The 22,892-nt window shown below is 36.1% G+C and overlaps 1 protein-coding gene across 1 annotated transcript; it reads right to left on the bottom strand.

The window, feature by feature from the left end:
* Window positions 1–801: 801 nt before the first annotated feature.
* LOC115982919 (probable DNA primase large subunit) lies at window positions 802–21,838 on the bottom strand. The gene is made up of 21 exons (XM_031105678.1): window positions 21,612–21,838; window positions 21,086–21,147; window positions 20,907–21,010; window positions 20,732–20,813; window positions 20,596–20,655; window positions 20,340–20,394; window positions 19,268–19,287; window positions 18,735–18,818; window positions 18,583–18,647; window positions 17,471–17,519; window positions 17,337–17,384; window positions 17,155–17,244; window positions 16,890–16,949; window positions 16,176–16,235; window positions 15,645–15,719; window positions 15,235–15,320; window positions 14,353–14,446; window positions 14,149–14,256; window positions 2,287–2,369; window positions 1,927–1,992; window positions 802–1,155 (listed from the first exon to the last, which is right to left on the bottom strand). Exons 1-19 carry the CDS (start codon window positions 21,742–21,744, stop codon window positions 2,304–2,306), a joined length of 1,401 nt encoding a protein of 466 aa, XP_030961538.1. The 5' UTR covers window positions 21,745–21,838; the 3' UTR covers window positions 802–1,155; window positions 1,927–1,992; window positions 2,287–2,303.
* Window positions 21,839–22,892: the final 1,054 nt, after the last annotated feature.

Below are 22,892 nucleotides of genomic sequence, written 5' to 3'. Positions count from 1 at the left end.
TGAATATTTATGATGTGGTCTCACATTTAATTTTAAAATTAAGAAATAAAAGTCTTTAAAAATAAATAATTTATAATATATGGTGCAAAATTAGAACTCTAATTTGGAATTCTAATTTGAGTTTCTCTCAAATTCACCTATTATTATATATATAGATATGCATTAACAATTGATACAACAGAATATATTTTGTTAGGTACATGCGCATATGAATATTTTTCTTTGATCTCAAGCATATGAATAATTGATTGCTCCAAGATGCCGACCTGATCAGGAAAAATAACAAAAGCAAGATGAATAGTTTAAAAAAATTTGTAAATTGTCCACTAATGATAATAATTAAGTTACAATTGTTGAAGATACCGTTTGAATGAGCTAAAAATAGAAAGACTTGTTTTTTTAGTAAATGATAGAAAGAAAGACTCATTTAACAAATATATCGCATATCACACTTGTCAAATAAAATAAAACCACTACCGCTCTTTTTTCTTTTTTCTTTTTTTCTTTTTTTATTTATTTATTTTTTTATTGCAACCATGAAAAGGAAAGTTCATCATTGATAAGAACTTGCTTAATATAGCAATAATCCTCTAATGATAAAGATTTATGTTTAGAAGAGGATATCATAGGTTGAAACTCTCATAAATAAAATAAAACTACTCGTCATATTTGTGACCAATAAAAGATGATGAAAATCAATAGAAAAACAAAAACAAATTTGGCATTGCAGTGAAATTTAAAACTATTCTTATCAATTAAGGGTGAAAGAACCAACCCAGTATAGCATTGCTAAGATTTACGTAAACCAATGCTGCATTCCTTTCATAGATAGCATGCCATCGCTTTCTTTTCGTTTTCTTCTTTAAATATTATTTTAAAAATGTAATTCAGTTTGGTAATAGTACAGTAGTAATTTAAAATTAAATGAGAACATGTTATTTCCTAAATTGAAGGAATGCCTCTCTGATTACATAATGAGTAAACCTCTACATAAAACTAACTACAGTCATTCCAAATTCCAACTAATCGGTTTAATTAATCTCAAATACACACACCAATTAGATTGGCAAGTTTGTAGGTACTGGTCTCGAGTTGCGACACGTGCTCAAACCCCCCCTCTTCGATGAAAATGTTTCCCTTTTAGATTCCCTTTAACTACAATCCAAGAGGTACAGTGTGAGATATTTTCCCATCCAAGAACCAAATATTTGAGAAAAAGGTGGGTCAACAACCAATTCCCATTACCTAATTGGTCATTTTCAAGCATGATGAGGAGATTATAAAACTGAGTAAAGTAAAACCACAAGCTTTCAAAGTATTTGGAAAGCCGATTTTATAGGAGGTATGCAGTAGAGAGATGAAGTGAAGAGAGTTGTAATAAAAGTTTCGGTACAAAAATTGTATTAATAGATTTTATAAAGTTGAGCATTGTCACAACTCACAAGTAGGAGAAATTATATAGTCTTCTAGTAGATCACGTTATTTGTCCACTATTTCACTAAAAGATTCTCACTTATTTAAAATTATTGAGTCAGTAATCAGTTTTTGTTTAAAAAAAATTTCTAATTCAGCAATTTTAAACAAGTGTGAGTCTTTTAGTAGAATGGTGGACCACGTCACTTGTCCACCATAAGGACCTTATAATTTATCCACAAGTAGAATGCACTCAAGAGTCTTAGTATCTTTTAGTCAAGGGCAGAAAAGCATATTCTAAAGCTAGGGTTCCTTAAATAAAAGATCCAGTGAAAAATGATAAGCTGATTCAGCTCAGCTCAATGCTCAATTATTACAACTGGTAGGTCCTTTACCCTGCCCAACACAACTAAACCATACAAACTCTTTTAAGAAAATGTGTGGTGAGGGGTATGGATCCAAACATTATTTTTATTTTAAAAAGAGAGAGAGAGAGAAAGAAAAAGAGCAAACCTGGGGAGGACTCCATCAATGTTGGTCGCAAGTGCGCCCAAAAATTCTTTATACTGTAGATTGGTTCTGCAAAAGGTCAATTGGGTAAATACATACTAAAGTTCTTGCAATGATTAATACATACTAAAGTACTTGCAATGATTCTGAGCAAATGCACAGCTTAAAGAGGAGGGAAAACCCCAAAAAGATGGGCCCAGAAATTGTATATTGCTAAGATAGTACTTACTGATTATCTATCTAAGATTTAATGTTATTGTTAGTGAATGAATAGAGAGATTGTTGGGTATAGTGTAAGTGAAGTCCTACGTTAAATAATGACGAGAAGAATGAGCGGTTAATATAATATAGTTGAAATCATACTAATGTGGGTAAAAGCATCAAGCGCACTTAAGGGTATAAGCCTCTTGGAGCCTAGGCACGAAGCACAAAGCACAAGCGTGCACCTAATTAAAGTAAAGCACAAAGTTATCAAATATAATATCTCATAACTTCTAATAAAAATATTGGTAACATATAACATAAAAAAATAATAACTCAAATTTTGTATATTGTATATTTTACCTATTAGGTAAGTGCAATTGTATAATTTTTGTAAGTTCAAATTTTATCTATGTCATTTCAATTCTTAAAATTTTAATATAGTTAATTGAAAACAATTATCAATGGTGAATATTATAATAATCTAGTCATAGAAAGTTTATACATAATATTTTATATCATTCTCTTGTGCTTAGAGAAGTACATAACCATGATAGTTGCGATCAAATGATTTATATGGTTCAATCAACATTCATCTAAAAGTCAAAGACCAAAAAGCACAAGAATTATAAATTAACTTTTTTTGTATCTTATGACATATAAATAAATAAATAATTGTGTAATACAATACCCAAGGATAGTGGTAGTGTAGTAAATCATTGGTCCATGTCATTTCTTTCAAGATCAAGCAATTAATTTTGATAGTCCATATCTTTTTTAGCAATAAATAAAAAAGCATGCCTATGCGTGCTTTGTACTTCTTCAAAAGGCTCCAAAAAAGTGTGCCTAAAGCATGCTTCATTAAATGAGCTTTTTTTTGGCCTAGCAAAGCGTTGAGAGCTTGAGCCTTCGAGCTTTGAGCTAAAGCGCGCTTTTAACAACTCTGGCTCATACCCATTGGGCTTAGGCCTTTTGGGTTAAATGTATCTCTATATATTATATCAACTACTCAAGAAGACCTCCTAAGGTGTTTATCTCCCAACAGACTAAGATGTTTATCTCCCCAACAGAGATAAAAAAAATTTAAAAAAAAAAATGTGAAAAGGAGTTGTTTTCTATATGTTTGCCCCTCAAGCTAGAGCATACGTCATATCAAACCAATGTGTGCAATTATCATAGAATAGTGGAATAGTTGGTACTAAGAAGCCTAACTCCTTAATAAAGTGTTCTAACCAAATTAGCTCACTAGCAGTATGTGCCATCGCTATGCATTATGCTTTTGCACTTGATTGAGCAACTACATTTTGCTTCTTTAGTTTTCCATATTATGAGGTTTCCTCCCAAGGTGCAACACCACATAGTGACCTTCTATCTGAAGGTGATCTTGCCTAGTCTACACCAGTGAAACCTTCTACACTAACATGATCTTGGAAATCTCTTAAGGTATCGAACGATTCTAATAGCAACATCCAAATATGAGATTCTTATGACTTCTATGAAATGACTCACCACAATAATTGCGTAAGAACTGACTTGAACAAAAGAGATCTTGACCACAAGAGAGAGTGTCTCATCGTTATCAATGCCATTAGTTTGGGTATAGCCATTGACAACTAACTATCCTTTGAGCCAATCAACAGAACCATCAGATGAAAACTTAATAGTATATACTAATTTAGAACCAACAAAATGTTTCTCTGATGGCAATGGAACAAGATCCTAAGTTCCATTTTGATGTAAAATCAATCATCTCCAACTCCATGGCCTGCCTCCAACCCGAGTTATAGAGTGCATCCTAAAAAGATTTAAGGATTAAGACACAAGAAATGGTGGAAACAAACCAAGAAAAATGAGACAATGACTGACAAGAAATAAAGTTATTAATAGGGTGTTTAGTAACATAGGAACAAGTACAAGTTTCCAGAAAGCAATGAGAAGTGGATTGGAACCAGTAGACAGTGAAGGATCGATAGACTGAGGATGATGGAGGGGAAACTGGAGCTTATCTTCTGTGGACATTTGGTGTATACTTGTAACAGAGCTAGGGCCTTCGAAGGCAACAACTTGGGGAAAGGTACAAAAATAGGTGAAGACAATAACGAACTCGAAGTTGGAAAAGGGATATAAGATGCAAGAGGCCTAAATTGATATTCCTCAGAAGAATTAATGCCATGGAAATATGATTGAGAATCAATAAAGGTAACAACACTTCTAAAGTAGCAGTGCAAGACTAGAAAGTAGTACTGATTTCCCTTTTAAGTCCGGGAATAACCAAGAAAAACATACTTAGTGGAGCAAGGACCAAGTTTATCAAAACCTAGTCCAAGATTACGAACGCAACAAACACACCTGTTCCGAGAGGTAAATTAAAGACTAGAGAAGAAAGTATAAGATGGAGTGAGGAGATGCTCCATCAAGAATAAAGAAAGGCATCATGTTGATGAGGGCATACAATCAATACAACATTGTTCCAAAACCATATGGGCGTGTTCAAATGAAACAAAAGGGTTTGAACCACATTAAGATGTCTATGTTTTAGCCCAACAACACCATTTTGTTGTGGCATATGAGACATTCTTTGGCATTGTCAGATCATAAGATGCAGATTTTTTTGGCCAAACCGAGTTTTGATTTCTTTATGAAAAATTTTGAAAATGGACAGTAATAGTGTGTTTTCATTAAAAATAACCAAGTCATTTGGGAGTAGTCATCAACAAAGGTAACAAAATATCAAATCTTATTTGACACAATGTGAAAAGGACTTCAAACATTAGTGTGATAATCCAAGGGGTTTAGAAACCCAACTAATAATACTAGATTGAAAAGAAGCACAACAGTATTTCCTAAATTAACATGCTTCACAAGACAAAGAAAATATGTGACCAAGACTCCTGACTTAACACTTCAAAGTGGATTGAGGTGGGTGAGCAAACAGACAATGCCACTAGAAAAGCGATAATGAAGACTGAAGTTGTCGTGAGCATAGATGGGAGCAAAATCTAGGTATAGGACCTCCAATCATCCACTTTGTCTTGAGATCCTAAAAAAAAATAGAGAGCAGGATAAAGACTAACACAGCACAAAAGATCTTTGGTGAGTTTACTAATTGACACAAAATTGAAAGGAAAATCAATAATGTGTAAAACAGATAACTCAATATTGGAACTAAGAATAGTGCTTCCAGAGCCCTGAATTGAGGCTAAGGAACCATTGGCTAAATTAATACTCTAAGGTCATCTGACAAGATGATAATCAAAGGGATGAGTAGATGCACCAGTCATATGTTTGATTGCACCAGAATCAATGAACCATGCATCGGAAGTAAAGGATAAAAGATAATGGAATGCAATACTTGACTGGGCTAGAGTGGCTGTGGAGGAACAACAAGAAATAAAAGAAACAAACAGCACAACAAACAGAGGGTAGTCAGGAAACTAAGCTAAGGGAGGACAAAAACTCAGAGGAGAAGAACAATCCGTAAAACCCCAACAACGAGACCAATCCAAAAGACTACGATGACATAAAACCTTTAACTCATCCAACATCTTCTCTTTGTCCTAAAAGGATCGACGATTTTGTTCCAACCACACAATCCACATTAAGCACCCTGGAACCAAGTTCCAAATGTCCGAATTATGCTTCCCAAGCCACTGATGCCAACAAGATAACAAACCCGCCACTAATCCTGGCATAACCCAATGAATACCAAAGGCCTGTAGCATAAAAGTCCATAGGGAATGGGTAATAGAACAATGAAGAAGAAGGTGGTCAACTAACTCCCCATCACAGCAACACATACAACACCTATTAGTCAAAGGGCGACCCTTAAGCATTAGATTATCCAAAGTGAGGATCCGACCATATGCAGCTATCCACAAAAAGAATGCCACGCGCTTAGGAATCTTTGGTTTCCAAACACCCTTCCAAGGAAACAAAGAATTCGAAGCACCCCGAATCGCATGGTAGTAAGACCAAGTGTCAAATTTACCATCACCTTTAAGCCGCCAGTAAAGAGTATCTCTCCTATCATCCCGAGGAATACAAGTTTGGATAAGCTGAAGTAGAGAATAAAATGCAGCCAACTCCCAATCTTCAAAAGCTCTATAAAACCTTAAATTCCACACTCTAACAGTACCCCCTTCTAGAATCCACAAAACCTCAGATATACAAGCATCCTTGACCGTTGAACACACATAGAGCTCAAGATAGAGATCTTTTGGAGTATTGTCACCAATCCACCTATCATCCCAAAAGCGGATATGAGTGCCTTCACCCACTACAAAAGTCAGATGCTTAGAAAAACTCTCTCACCCTTCATTAATGCTTCTCCAAAGGCCACACCCATGAGTCCTCCTGCAAACATTAGTAATCCACCCCCCTTGACCCTCACCATATTTAAAGGAGATAACTCGCTGCAAAGATGGTTAACTTCATGACCATATCTCCATAGCCATTTCCCTAATAAAACTTGAATAAAAGGCACCACACTTCTTATCCCCAAACCACCCATCTCAACGAGTAAACACACCTTTTCCCAAGCCACCAAGGACATTTGAAACTCCCCTCAAAAGACCCCCAAAGAAAATTCCTCTGAATACTTTCCAATCTAGCAGTCACAGCTTTAGGAATAGTAAAAAGAGATAAAAAGTATGTTGGGAGACTTGAGAGAGTACTCTTTAGTAACATGAGCCTCCTACCCTTAGATAAATAGAGACGCTTCCACCCAGATAACTTCTTCTCCATTTTCTCCAAAATAGGATTCCAAATCGAGGTTGTCTTAAAAGAAGTTCCCAATAGCATCCCCAGATATTTCATAGGCAAACTGCCCACTCTATAGTGAAGAATATTAGCTAGAGTATCTAGATTATTCACCTCCCCAACAGGGACAATCTCAATTTTCCCTACATTAACCTTCAAACCCGTAAAAGCCTGAAAACATGACAACACCAACCTTATGGACAGCAACTGATCCCTAGAGGCATCACAAAATAAGATAGTGTCATCAACAAATAACAGATGGGAAATACGCACACCAATAGAGTTCATAGCTCCCCCATGAAAACCCCGAACAAGATTACACTCCTCTGTCTTCTTCAAGAGTCTACTTAAAACCTCCATAATAAAAAAAAACAAAAGTGGAGATAGTGGGTCCCCTTGTCTCAACTCACGAGAGTTTCCAAAAAAACCCTTTAGGGGATCCATATAGTGGGTCCCCTTTTCTCCTCTCTCAGACTTGGGTATTGGGATGGAAGCTGAGTTTGGGGAAAGGGAAGCTCATGAAGAAGATTGGAGTAGTCCTCATGATGATATGATGCAACAGAGGTTAGTGGATTCAGTTGGGGATTTTCAGACAAATGCTGGGCTTCACATTCTACCATGGGAGACCAGTGGGGTGGTTAACAATGGTTGTGGTAGTGGAGAGAAAGATAAGTGTGTGTTGAAATGTGAAACTCTGTCTCGGTGGATACCTAATGATCTTAGTGAGGGTTTGCTAGTTCAGGATTTTGTAGAGAAAACATAGGTGACTGAGTCTAGTCCACCCTCGGATTGGGTGTCCAAGTTGATGAAAAATTTCTGAAAAATGGTGGGATTCCCTATTGTGAAACATGAAGCTCAATGTTTGGCTCTTTTTCACATTCTGGAACAGGAATGTCTCGAGATGAATGACGATGGGATGTCTAAGCGACTTGCAAACTCAGGGTCACGAGGTCTCAGGGAGTTTAAAGGGCTTATTTCTTTTGTTAATTATGATGGTGTCTCTTCTAGGAGTAGGACCAGAGCTTCTTCGACTGATATGGGGGTTGGTAGTTTTAAATGACTCTACGACTACTTTCTTGGAATGTAAGGGGGCTTAACAATCCCCAGAAGAGAGAGGTTTGTAAGAATCTTCTAAAAGAGTGGAAGTGTGATATAGTATGTTTTCAAGAAATGAAAGTATCTTCTATCAATGTTGCTTTTGTTCGGAGTTTATGGGGTAGTCCTTTCATTGATTGGGCTATTTTGGATGCTGTGCAGACTTCGGGAGGGGTCTTGCTGATTTGGGATAAGAGGGTCTTTGAGAAGTCGGATGTTATTACTGGACAGTTTTCTGTCAGTGTATTATTGAGAGGAGTGGCGGATGACTTTGTTTGGGCTTGTACAGGTGTGTATGTCCCTAATGACAATGGACAATGGTCTACTTTGTAGGAGGAGTTATCACAGGTGCGTGCCAGGTGGCCCATGGCATGGTGTCTAGTAGGTGATTTTAACATTATCAGATACCCAAGGGAAAGGCTTGGCTGTGAGTCTTTTAGCCCTACTATGTTCACATTCTCAGATTTTATAGAGAATAATTCTTTAGTTGATTTACCTTTAGAGGTGGCCTCCTTCACTTGATTTAGAGATTCTGGTCTTCCTTCTATGTCAAGAATTGGTAGGACTTTGGTTTCTCTTGATTGGGAGGAGCACTTTGAGAATGTATCCCAACGGGTGCTTCCTTCTGTTCTTTTAGACCACTGCCCTCTTTTGTTGGAAGCTAGTGCTGTTCAAAGTGGTTAAAGTGCCTTTAAATTTGAAAATATGTGGTTGAAAGCTAAGGATTTTGTTGATAGAGTTAAGCAATGGTGGGATGGATACTGTTTTGCAAGCTCTCCAAGTTTCATCTTGGCTCAAAAATTGAAGGCTCTGAAAGCAAACTTAAAAAAGTGGAACAGGGAGAAGTTTGGTGATTTGGCTTTTTAGAAAGAAGAACTTGCTGACTGAGCTGATGGGTTTAGATGCGAGAGAGGAGTTAGCGGGTCTTTCAAATGAGGAACAGATTCCTCGCCTTCAACTCAAATGAGACATAGAACAGTTGGCTTCTCTTGAGGAGACTTCCTAGAGGCAAAAGTCTCAGGCCTTATTTGTGAAGGAGGGCGATAATAATACTCGGTTCTTTCATAGATTAGCAAACTCTCATAGAAATGCTAATCAAATTAAAATGATTGAGGTGGATGGTGTTCTTTACGAGGATGAGTCTAATGTGCGCTCTCAGATAGTTCTCTTTTATCAAGAGTTGCATAAGGAAACTAAGGTGAGGCGTCCTACTATGGATGGGTTAGATTTTGCTTGTATTGAAGAGGATGAGCGGTTATCCTAGAGGAGTTCACGAAGGAGGAAGTCATCCAGGTATTAAGGGAGATGGAGGGTGATAAAGCCCCTAGTCCTGATGGTTTCACCATGGCTTTTTTTCAAAAATGTTGGAGTGTGGTGGAAAAGGATGTCATGGATTTTTTTGATAACTTTCATCGGCACTCTGTGTTTGAATGGTCTATGAATGCATCGTTCCTCACTTTAATTCCTAAGAAGTGTAATGCTGTTAACATTAAGGACTTTCGCCTCATCAGTTTGGTGGGTAGTGTGTACAAGCTGCTGTCCAAGGTGTTGGCTAATAGGTTAAAGGTGGTTTTGGATAACATCATCTTTGAGACTCAAAATTCATTTGTTGGCCGAAGGCAGATTCTGGATTCAGTGCTTATTGCAAATGAATGCCTAGACAGCAGGTTGAAGACCAGAATGTCGGGTGTGGTTTGCAAGCTGGATATTGAAAAAACTTATGACCATGTGAACTAGGAAGCCTTGTTTTATTATAGGTTGCTGCACTTTTGGGCCCACTTCAATAACCTCAGACCACACTATAGCCCATCTCCCATCTATCCCACGCTCCATACGCATAAACAGATCCAGGGACAGCTCAGAGTTTATCTCGTCACTTTCAATTCCCTTTATCGTTGACAAAACCTTCGCCCTGAGAAGCACCCTCTGTCCTAGAGTACTTACCTTGCAGGTATCTCGGTTATTATGGCTGAGATCTGAAAAAAGCTTCGGTCCAAGTTGCTCCCTCTGTCCTAGGATACTATTCTTGCAGGTATTACGGCTGAAATCTGACAAAATCTTCACCCCAACCAATGCAGATTTATTCTTTCCTTCAACTCCTCCGCCCCTAATGTTTTTCCATTTCCCCGCCACCACCGACGCATAGGATGTTGAGGTATCTCTTTTGGGAATACCTGTGGTTGCTTTGCCTTCATTTTTTGCACCGCCGTGGTTATGAGGTCTGTCAACCACCACCGCCGCCTTAGCCTTTGGAGCACTCTGTATTCTATGAAACGATACCTGACTAGTAAGAGAAGCTGGTTTTAAAATTTTCCTCAGGTTAAGGCCAAAGCCGCGCCAGCCACCACCCAACCTTCCCTCAGGTAACACTATGTTACCCTTCCGTCGACCATGAAGAAGTTCAGAAACCATTAAAAACTTGCCATAGGCGTTGGACCCCAATTGAAGGATGAAAACAATATCACCCTCTCTAATCGTTCTTGCAAAATGACCAGGTGATTGCTTTGAAATTAATTCCTCCAAGTGGAACAAAAATCGGTTTGCACTCTCCTTCCACATAAAAATAGAGCGCATTGAGGTAAGGCCTCTCTCAAAGATCCGTAATAAGAAATAAGAACCACCTTCCTCAACTGAAAACTCAAATGTTTTTGATTCAACGAAGAAAAAAACAGAGCCTCCCATATCGAAAAAGAAAACAACAAAAGAAGCATAAAAAAACCCACAGAAAAAAGCAGGACAGAAAAATCTATGGCTAATTCGAGGTAGCCAGGCCTCAAACCCTCTGTATTTCCGAGCTAAGAATCACTCTGTTTTTTGTCACAAAAACAGAGGAAAGGGCTGTGGCGGTGGACTGGGTTTCATGATGGGTGGTGGCTGATTTTTTTTTTTCATTTTTCAGTGGTGGTGGCTGGGGTGGCTATGGGTGGCTGGTGTTTTTATTTTTATTTTTTGGTGGACATTAAAAAAGAGTTTATAGTTCAATCTGTAAGACACACTGCTTCTCCATACAAATGCTTTACTCATACTCAAGCATGAAATATTGCATGCATACATCAGACAAACTAGTGGCGTTCTCAAATCTAGGGTAGACTGCAACTGAACCTAAATAGCCTTCGCAGGTCAAAGATGCATCAAAGTGCTCCCAATGCTAGGTTCACTAGCGGATAACATGAGGGACATGATTACATTACCCTCTTGATTACAAAACTAGTTGAGATAGCTAAGGTGGTAGTAATTGAGCTATCTAAGCTAGTTGTGTCACTTGCAGGCACAGAGGATGTCGGCTTATTAGATGTGCAAATAATCCTTTTCCTTCTAAGAATATCTCTACTTATTGGGCCCAATAAATGTAACTCTTGCTATTAAATTTAGTGGATATCTTGGGAGAATTTAAAGTAGACAAGGAAGAGATAAACTTAGGTCTCTAGCCATTGTATCAACAAATAAGTAGAAAATCTCAAAAATTTATACAAGAAAATGGAAAAAGTCAAGAAACAACCTCAAAAATTCCATTAACTAAGCTAATCTAGCAAAGAAAGTCATTGAATCAGGAAAAAAATAGCTCAACCAATCAAAAAATAGTTGTACCTACTGATATTGGGCTTAACCGACTAAAAAACACACTGTACTGACCAAAATACCACAAAATGGAAGAATTAGGCTGAACCAGCCTAAAACACACTATATCAACCAAAAGATGATAGAATCGACTGAAATGAGTTGAAACTAAATTTACCCGAGTTCAAAGAACTCATCAGAATACCCTTATCTAAGTTATGCTATCCTTATACATGATAAGAAATCAGTATCTGGAAGAACCAAACAGACATCCAAATAACCAATCAAAATACCTTTGGCCAGACTAAGCTATCCTTATTCGGGATAATAGAAACTAATCTCTGAGAACCAAACAGGGGGAACTAAACACCAAATTATGCTTATCCAGGATTTAACTATTCTTATCGAGGATAGGGGATAACCAACATTAAACCAAACAGGGGACTCTGGCAAGTGGCAAGTGACTTCACCATCGATGCTCAAAATCTTCGATGAACTTCGCCAGTACCAACATAGCTTATTGACAACTAAAAACAATCAAACATGCAAGTTTGTGCATTGAGAACCACCGATGATGGTGCCAAAACTACCAAAAACCAACAAAAAAACTTCAAAAAATCCATCAACATTTCCCAAGCAATGCTGATCGAACCAACAAGTCAACAAATCATTCTTACACCAAAAACAACACAACGGATGAAGATGATAGTTTTCTCATGTTTTCATTCACCTAATGTTATTCAAGTCAACAAATTGTTCAACTCAACATAGCCAAAACCAACCAATAGAAAAATCATGATGCAAGAGCAAAACCGAAATTATTTTAGAATTTATATTTCCAGATTTTTGTATTAATCTCATAGGAAATTGGATAATTTTAGACTTAAAATCAGATAGGAATTAGATTTGAGATTAGATAGGGATTAGTATTTGAGTTCAGTTAGGATTAGGTTTCATTAGTTGTTACCTTTTCTCTTTATTTCCTGGAAGCTCTAGCTCTATGTAAGCTCATGCTTATTTGTATTCTGAGGAGAGATGATTGATTAATGAAATTTCATATTGGAGATTTTTCAACATGTTGGGTGCTGATTCCTAACAACTTAGGCGCTGGTTCTAAGGGTTCATCTTTTAATTTTCTTGTTCTTTTATTATCATATTGATTGTCCTGCATCAAATCGCCAAGAATAAAATAGACAAGGGTAAATAAAAGATAAAAAGGAGACAAGAAATGGAAATGAACCTGAGGCAAGGGAACAATTCAAATTCCCTGCTCTAATACCATTTTTGAATGAATGGAGAAATAAAAAGGGAAAATATGAAAAGTTGTTTTCTATATGTTCAATCCTCACCCAATCCATTCCATATATATAGAAGATTTACAAAATACTAAAAATAATAATTTGATAGTGAGTTTTTGATGAGGATACCTCATCAATAGGGACACCTCACCAAGGATATCTTTCTAGAAGGATACAACTCTCTTTCTAACAGTAACTAAAATTAAAATTGAACTAAAAAATTATGTTTAAAAGAAAAAAGTAATGCTATATGTATAAAAATTTTACAAAATTTATGTTACCAACAAACATGCAATTTATGTGGCAGTGCATAGTAAACCATTTCAGTTTTGACATGACAAATAACATGTCCCAAATGCACAAAAGGACAAACACAGCAAAGTTACTCAACTACTAAATCAGTTTGTAAAAAAACTATTTGTGTATGTAACATCTTGCAAAAAACAAATGTTGGACAGAAAGAGGCCTCCAGAATATTTATACATCTTCTATCTGCTAAGGCCTAAAACAAGCAACACATTTTTTTATTAGTAAGAGTAAGAGAGAAGGGGTCTTTCAAGTTTCAACCGATTGATCTAGTCCATCTCGAAGCCAGCAAATTTGGCATACTTGAGTGGGTTGACACATGCCTACTTTAGGCTGGTACCCAGGTTTTATTTCAGGCTCACAATTGAGATAAGGTTAAGCATGAGCAGATGCAATAAGTTCATTTTATGTGAATGATATAAATCAAAGATATTGTATGGCCTGTTAAATTGGTATCAAGGTTATGATTATCAACGCCTTTCCCAAATTCAAATAAAAGGGCCAAACTTGACCCAAGATTCATTACAGAGAACGAGATGGGTATTGATATAGGGATATGGTCATGGTGGGAAAGCTGAGGCCAGGGGTTGGATCAAATATGAATGTAAACAATAATGAGCCCCATTAATTTTAGGAAGTCAGATCACGGAAACTCATTTGAGATTAAGTGGAAAAACTTATAAATTTGTCCTAACTTGGTGCTTTAATTAAGCCCTCTAAACCTGCCTAAGGAACAGGAAATGGGAATAATTTCACTTCTTTTTTTTTTCTTTTTTCTTTTTTTCAAAAAGAGGGGGATGGAGGGGTTATGAAACTAGTATATACAGTTAGACCCAAGTGATGTGTGAGACCTAATTTTCTCTGTGGTGGCACCAACTGTGTGGCACCATGGGGATTTGGACACTAAACAGAGTTTGTTCATGCAGATTTGAAGTATTCCTTGCAAGGTTGATTAGAAGTTCACACCAAGACAATTACAGAGAATTAAAGTTCAAAGCAGAGGAACTACCTTTGATTGCAGGACCTTTTGACTGTCACTGAAATATTGATTTGGATGATTAATCCCAGCATCACATGATATTCCATGCACAGCTTCAAATGTCAAGGTGCATGCCAACTGCATATATGTTATCAAGTTGTTCACTAATCTAAACCAAGATTTCAGAACTAATACAAAGCCAACAGGAAGCAACTTATAGGCAGCTTTCCCAACCTGATAATGTCTATTTCGCACTTTGTCCATTACATCTTCAACTGCCCTGTTACTTATTCCCATTTTACCAAGGGCAGCTTTTAGATTCTCCTCACTGTTACAAAAGAATTGATAAGACAATAGGAAATATCAAATAGAGTTCCTTCACAAGCTTCCCAAAGTGCCGTCATTGTCAATACAATATGCGGTGCTTAGGTAATTAGAAGTAACTAAGAAATGCAGCATCAGATTTATGAATAGATATGAATGATGTAGATTCCCTAGTAGACCTAAAGTAAAAGAAAAAAATAATTTCACACATTGACTCATTTCATGGACACACTTATTTGGAACCTCACTGGTTTATCTTTGTCCTGAAGAAAAGAAAAATAGAGAGGATCACTGAAAATAAAAGTAATGACCTAACATATTTATCTCACATAGAAAATATGCCCTACCTTGTAATTGAATCTTAACATATTAAATAGCTTCTACCAAGATAACAGGAAGGATGATTGCTAAAGGTGGATGAAAAAGCATAAATAAAGTAAAATTTCCTAGCATTAATACTGATATTTGTTTTTTGATTTAGAAAGTTATGGTGATGGATTTGTGAGTCTTTTTGGGTTAAGAAAGAAAAAGAAAAACGAAGACAAAACCACAAGTTGGCTAAAAGATGAAAAGAACTAATTCAAATACTTTTGGACATGAGCAACAAGTACCTTAGTATATCCGTAGGAGAAATGCAATTAGGGTAGCAGGGATTCATATGGTGAAGTCCAGAAAGGATGTGATCACAATTGTGTGATTTGACCGTAAGTTTTACAGCAGTTTAGAGAGTTTAATTCCATCATTACTAGTTGAAGATACTTACAATAACTATAATAAAGCTATAGAAGTGACCTGAAATGTCGATAGGGGCATCCATGATGATCTCCTACGCCAGGAGCTGAAGTGATGATCTTTTGACAAGAATAAGGTGTATAATCCTGCATACATATAGAAATAAACAATATTTAAATGTGTCACAAACACATTCATACAAGTACACAAAGGAAGTACAACTTCCTCGAGAAATTTTCTGACAAGAGGTCAGCGCCTTTAAGAATAACATGAGTAGGATAATAAGACTAGTTCCACCCATTTCTTTTCTTCATTAGATGTTCCACTGATTTTTTTTATTCCTGATATGAACCACTGTACTCCTGTAAAACTCTAATAATGAAATCTCTAATCTCCAGCCCAACAATCTTTTTAAGCAAAGAAGAATACAGCATTTAAAATTATGCTCTTAATGAAGTTTGTTGACTTACAGTTCTCTTCCCTTCTCTTCCATAATTATGACGAATGCTGTATGCATATTCTTTGTCAAACCTTTCAGAACCAACCTGTAACAAAAAGATTAAGCACTAAGCATAGATTGAATGGTACTTGCAAGAAACAAGGCACTGCATACCAATCCATCCAGTCACAAATAATATACCAAAATTTCTGCACATATATGTGGGAAGAAGGAGAGAGAGGCCTATCAAACAGTGTTTGTAAGGACCAGGGCACTGTATACCAAGCATAAACTCACTGATGACATAGCAAAATTTCTGTGCATGGATGACAACCATGTAGACATATTTTGCTAGTTTTATTTATTTTTTATGAAAACACATCTATTGTTAGTTGTTACTAATAATTGATCTATGTAATGTTCAGGTGAATCCATAATTAAATATAACATTTGCAGTTGCCATTTGTTTCCAACTTGTAATTGACGATACGAAGAATATGCATATGCACAGAAGCCAAAGGAAAACATATACGCAAAATACTTCAAACAGCACCATGCTTACCCTTTGGGAGAACTCAGCTTTCCAAAATGCAAGGGCATCTTCCAGCTTCAATCCAACACCCTGCACATGGAGAAAAATTAATACACACAGTAAAATAACAACTAGTAACAAGGCACAGAAAAATATGTGATTTATAAAAGGTAAGTTGGTAACTATTTCGGCTTCCACAACATCACTATAAATAACCCTACCACTTTTGCATGTCTGATGTATGCAACTACTAATCAAACTATGCATAACAATTATGCATGCTATAGTAAAGCTTGGATGTGATTAATTACTTGCATCACTTGTGTGTGGGTGTCTGCATGCGTGTGTGTACATAAAAAAAAGAACAGAATCAATTTAACCCAGTTACACACGCTTACATTGAGAATATGTTGCATACATGCATGAAATAAAAATACAAATGCAAGTCATGATTGATAAAGCAGACCCCCAAGCAAATAAACTGCCCATAGATGCTGATTGTGAAGTGTGCAACACACTTATGCAGGACATGTCCAACAAGGAAAAACACTCTTTAATTGTTTGTAGGAACATAAATAAGCAGATCTATTCTATACCCGATAAGTACCAATATGCAATTAGAAGTTTACTTGAATCATGCATCTAAAATCTGTTGATGTCTCCTAATTGAAATGTTAATACAAAATGTGTAACAACTAACAACACACAATAAAATGCATATCCTAGCAGGTAGTGAAATACAACCTTGAGAAAGAGACCTAACTGCATCCTCCCTCCATGCTTTAGATGATGATCCTCTCTCAGCTGCACAATTGGCATAAAGAACCACATGGAAAGGAAAACATTAGTTTATTCAGAGAATACATTATATACACATAGATGTAAATCGATACACACACACACACCAAAAATATAGAACGTAAAAGAAAAAAGAGATGAAGGATATAAATAAAATGATGAACAACTAATTACAAAAAATAATAACCCAATTCTATGAAAATTGTCTTACCTTTTCAAAAAGGTGGCGCATGCACAAAGGAAATGAACTCTTGGCTATTTGGTCAATGTCCTTTATTGATATCTCAGCAAATTCCCTTGGCTAAAGTGATATTCAACCAAAATTAATGACAATTTATTTACAAATATTTTATCCACAAGTAAGAGGATTAGCAAATATAATAAATAAAGTACCTGAGAATAGTCAGGTCCCAAGTAGCTTGAGCATAGGGCTTCTACAATCTAGGCATTAATATAAAAATTGTCAAGCACCATACTTGAAACAAAGTCTCTTCTTCAACCAATAAGGTTCACAATCCAATACTTACAGGAGTCAACCTATCCTTCTCTTGTTCTCTAATTGTAGATGTCCACTTTCTGAAAGCAGAAACTGAAAGTTCTATCAATCTGAAAGTCTAGACCCTTATTTTGACAATAAAGAATAATAAATTATGCAAGTTTATGCCTAATTCATAAGCAAACCATAGGCATGATGTGGACTAAATTAAGCAATAAAGATGATGTTTCAACATAGGAAAAGACAACTATCAAAATCCTTCAATTCCTGTCTTATTGGTATAATTGACATAGACCAAAAGCTAGGAGAACCATCTTGGCATGTTTAAAGATTCAGAAAGGCATGTAAATTAAGTCAGCAAAGCCAAATAATTAAAAATAGAATATAGAAGTAAAAATGATATCTCTTGCTCAAAGACTAAACGAGACTTTAGATTTAAGATTCAAACGCACATAATCAGAGGAGTTGAATTGGAATATGCTAGGAATCGAATAATAATTTTTGTAATCCCTTTAGTTAGTTAGTTAGTTAGTTAGTTGAAATAAGGATGAGTTAGTTAGGATTTGAGCACATGTAGCTTATTTAACACATGGCTTGATTCTTAGAGCACATGTTGAATTAACTAGCCAATTATCTTAAGTCATGTGGGCCAATGAGATTAGAGCTAATCTCCTATAAATAGATGATTGAAATTCAACATTAGATATTGAAGAATAAACAAATTCCTTGCTTAGTGCATTTCCTCTCTTTCTTAATATTTCTCTATGAAGGGTGACTACCTCGAATTATGTCAATTCCCCTACAATTCCTATCCCTCCCTATTAAGAATCACTAGGTTCCTAATAGAATAACAATTGATATGGATCCAACAGAAGTACAACTAATCTATGTACAAAATTCCATATGTATAAAACTGTTCTTCCAGTAAAACTATCTATACACAATAATGTATGTCCTAATTCCACATATTCAAAAATTTAAGGTTTCTCCCAACGGAAACAAGAAGGTTATGCAGCTCAGTTTTACAATGTCTCTACACACCCTAACAACACTGCAATCTGTTTACTAGTTAACAAAGACCAATGTAGATATTGCAAACATAATAATAGAAAGCTTTATGAACTTTAAATAGCAAACAACAACCTGTTTGTCAGAATGAGTGCCTTTGACAGATGACTACGGAATTGTGTGGCAACAAGGGAAACCACCTATGAAGGGGGAAAAGGAAAAATGAGCTAATAAACATCTATCACTTATGAATGCGAAAAAAATTAATGGCACGAACAGTTTATAACCTGATTCATGGCGATGTATGCATACCCTTTATGGATAAATACTCTTCGACCAGCTACAAGTTCTGGAACTTCTTCAAACGGTACCTTCATTGGGGTTGGGAAAAAACATAGATATACACAAGTCAAATAAAAGTAGAGAACAAGAGATGAGATAACAATCTGAAAACCTAAAAGCTGGGGGAAGTTCATCCTTCCCAGATACAGGACCCTTAAGTTTCAATAGAGTGAATATCATCAATAAAGGATCTAAGCATACATTTGCACAATGACAACAATGTGAATTCAAATTATTTTGATACATAGCAATATCGTTTTTTTATTTTTTATTTAAAATCTCATACAACAATAAAGCAACACAGGCAATGGAACCATCAGAAGAAAAGTATTGACCAATAGGTCATCTAAACACACTATGGCCAAACACACACGGCAGTAAGAAGACTTATTTCCATATCCTATCCTAGGATATCTATTTAAAAATTACATATAATTTCTTATACAACTGAATAGAAGTAAGAAGGCAAAGAACTAACCTTGTAGAATATCGCATCAGCTGCAAAAGAAGGTGCAGAAACAAAGAGTGGAAAGCATTAGAATACAAAGAAAAAATGAAAAAGGAAAATAAATACTAACCACAAAAACTAAAAATTTTATGGCCAGTAACCTGGACTTCAAGTAGGATGAACCAAGATTTTCTAGAATTCTAGATCTTTTATCTTTCCAAAACAACCAGTGAGCATGTCCCAAGTGAAGATATACCATAACCAAGATATGAGGTGGCATAGTCAAACACACATTTTTAATATATTTGCATTCTCAAGCATTCAGAAAACTGCACATGGCAAGGATGCTCAAACTGGAATTCTTTTCAACTAGATGAATTCAAAGGACTACCCAAAATTACCACCATAATAAACTTTGAAACCATCTCCTTGGTAAAAAGATTCCCACCCCCCCCCCCCCTTTGTTTCCATTCAAAATGCAAGAAGCATGTTATTTATCATTCAATATCTGTGACAGATATGTATTGTAAGACCATAAATAGAGAGATATTACCATGAGATCCCAGGACTCAGAAAATATAACTTGCAACACTGAAATCAAACTGAAAGAAAAACAATCCTTATTTAAGCATTGAAAATTACATTCAGTTGGTCCAGGAGATCAATTTGAGTGAGCTTTTACGGGGTCTATGGTCCAAATTTGGTCAAGGAGCAGCATGTGTTGTGGAGTTTATAGAGGGATAGGAACAATCAGAGTTTCAAGAACACAGGGAGAACTATGCCTGATCTCAAATTAATTTTCTTTAGTACTTTGTTGAATTAGACGTCTGTTTTACATAAGCTGTTTTTATGTTCTATTATTGATTTAATAGATTCATGTAATTTGCGTGATTGATTGTATGGTCTCCAGCTGTATACTCCCTGTATACCTGGGTGACTCTATTTCTTTGAAATCAATAAGAATTGCATTAGTTATAAAATATATATATATATATATATATATTACATTCAGTCTAGTTTGTGGTTGGCACCTTCATAATCAGGAAGAAAAAAGAGCAATAAAATGGTTATTAAGATAATAAAAGGCTACAGATATCAATACCAGCTAACGGCTGACCAAAGGATTGAGCAACTTGCTTTAAGCCTTCCTTCACACTCTGTGGAGGAAAATATGTTAATATAATCATTAAATAGCATGATAGTTGAAACTCTAGAAGGCTTGGGCACTATATATTTGAGAGGAAGCGTAGGCTAAGAATTTTTGTCAGCAAGCGTATCTTACTTATACAGTGATTACAAGTGTTTGCTAAGTGTTCTCTGAGAGAGAAAATCATTTTAACCAGATGGGATGTAATTACCTCTAATTCTGCATTGCTGGCTGCTCTGTAAGGAAGATTGAATTCTACCATGAGCGCTCTCTGCAATCCAAGCAAAGCATCAATAACTGGCTTGAATAAAGAAGTAAATATACTATATAGAATAAGCAGATCCTACCTGAGTTTCAGGTCCTTTAAACAGAAGCCGGTAACGAAATAGGTTAGTCTCCATGGAAAGAAACCATTTCCTCAAGTCCTCCCTAAGACACCAACAAAATAAATCAAAAAATAAATAAATAAATAAAAAAGTAGAAATTTATAATAATAACTAAGAAAAAAGAAAAAAATCTTACGTCCTGCAATACACGAGACGAAGAACAAAGTGGGATATTATATCCTTGTTGACAACCTCAGATGCGTCTGGATGCCTCATATTTGCTTTCCATAGATGATCTGCCTGTTCAAAGCCTATAGGTTAATTTGAAATAAGGTCTATTACAGTGAAGTAATCAATTTTATTCGAGAAATTTACCAAATTTTTCATTTCTTCTGATTTCTTTCCACGGGATAAACCATCAGCAATCCCTTTAAGAACTGCATCCACAAATAGCTATAAATTACCACAACTCTTGAAGCTTTAAATTCAAACTAAAAATGAGAATTTTCGCTTTTCAAATTAAAGAAATCTATAAAATTGAGCCAAAAAGATGTTTAGGCTTAAATTAACATAAGTAAACAGCTAAATATGTAAAATTTTCTTTTCTTTTCCTACACAATCTTAGCAGCCAAACAGACCGGTAAAATTTTCAGCCAAAAAGTAAAGCCACGGTCAAAATCCTAGATCGCGCTCAAATTGATTTGAAAATGGAGAGGAAAAGTTAGCGATTCAACAATTCGATGCTGCTTCTTTCTCGAGAGTTTCTCAAGAACCAAACGAAGCCTAAAAACTAAAATTTCGTTAAATTTCCGTTCTGAAAAACCTTCGCGCGGAAACAAAATTCACAGCCTTGAAATAAAGATGTGGACAGGTGAAACTGAGTATGAGAGAAAAATAATACCTCGGAGGCGATCCATGGCGTAAAGCTCGAAATCTTCGAGTCTGACTTCGAGCGGCGGAGCGGAGCGGTAGAGAGGGAGAGTGGGAACGACGTCGATGTGGACAGGTCTTCTCTGAGATCCAATAATTTCCATTTTCAAAACTCTATGTGAAATGAGCCTCGAGAGAGAGAGAGAGAGATGAACCCTACTGGTTACTGGCTAGTGTTGCCGATTGATAAAACGCGCGCGAAAAGAGGGACTCAAAATGGCGGGAGACGATTCCAATTATTGTTCTCACTCAGGCGACTCGGAGTTGTTTTGGGCTCAACGTGTCGCAAGGCCCATGACTCAGCCAGTTGGGCCTGCGCTGAGCCGCTGAAAGCTCTCAGCATGACACCAAAATAAGTTTTTTTTTTTATTTTTTGGTAACGGTACCCTATTTTTGTAAAAATATTAGTTGCAAAAATATTATTTATGTGGCCTCGTTAAGAGAATCGAGTTTCATGAAAACAAATCTTGGATGATATTCTTTTTTAAGTTTCTACTTTCTAGTGGAACTCGAGTATTTTATATTAGAACTCAAATTTTAGGGACTTAAGTTCCTAATAAGGCTACGTTATTAATATGTTTTGTTTTTTACATATCAAATATGTTTGCAAAAATAGCCTATGGGCTAAAAAACCAAACCAAAAGAGCGGCCAAAATTGGAATGTCAAACAATATAATTAGTAGACACTATTACAAAACTATATTTTTTTACTAATATCTCGAGTTTAAAAGACTCGATTTAGGGCTAATAAATCGAATCTTTGAGACTCGATTTTAGTGTTCTAATCACATTTGATGTAGTGTTTTTTCCACGTGGCGTCTAACTGGAAATCGAGTCTCTAAGACTTGATTTATAAGTCAACTATTTACAAAACAAGTATAATGTTTTAAGCACACCCTTTACACCTTCTCATCAGAGAAAGAGAAGAGAAAAAAAAAAAAAAAACTCACCCATAACACAGCAGCCACCACCACCATCGCCAAATCCATACCCACAAACCCAAACCCACACAACCCACTCATCGTTTCCCACAACCCAGTCACCGATACCGACAACCCAAACACCGACTCCACAACCCAATCACTAACTCCACAACCCAGTCATTGAATCCCATAACCCAGCCACCGATTCCCACAACCCAGTCACCGATTTCCATAACCCAACCATCGATTCATCGATTCCACAACCCAATCACCAAATCCCACAACCTAACCACCGATTCCTACAACCCAGTCACCGATTTCCATAACCT

This window comes from Quercus lobata, chromosome 3 (assembly GCF_001633185.2).
Source record: "Quercus lobata isolate SW786 chromosome 3, ValleyOak3.0 Primary Assembly, whole genome shotgun sequence".
Taxonomy (NCBI): domain Eukaryota; kingdom Viridiplantae; phylum Streptophyta; class Magnoliopsida; order Fagales; family Fagaceae; genus Quercus; species Quercus lobata.
The sequence above is the reverse complement of the archived record's forward strand: the minus strand, read 5'-3'. Positions and strand labels throughout refer to the sequence as shown.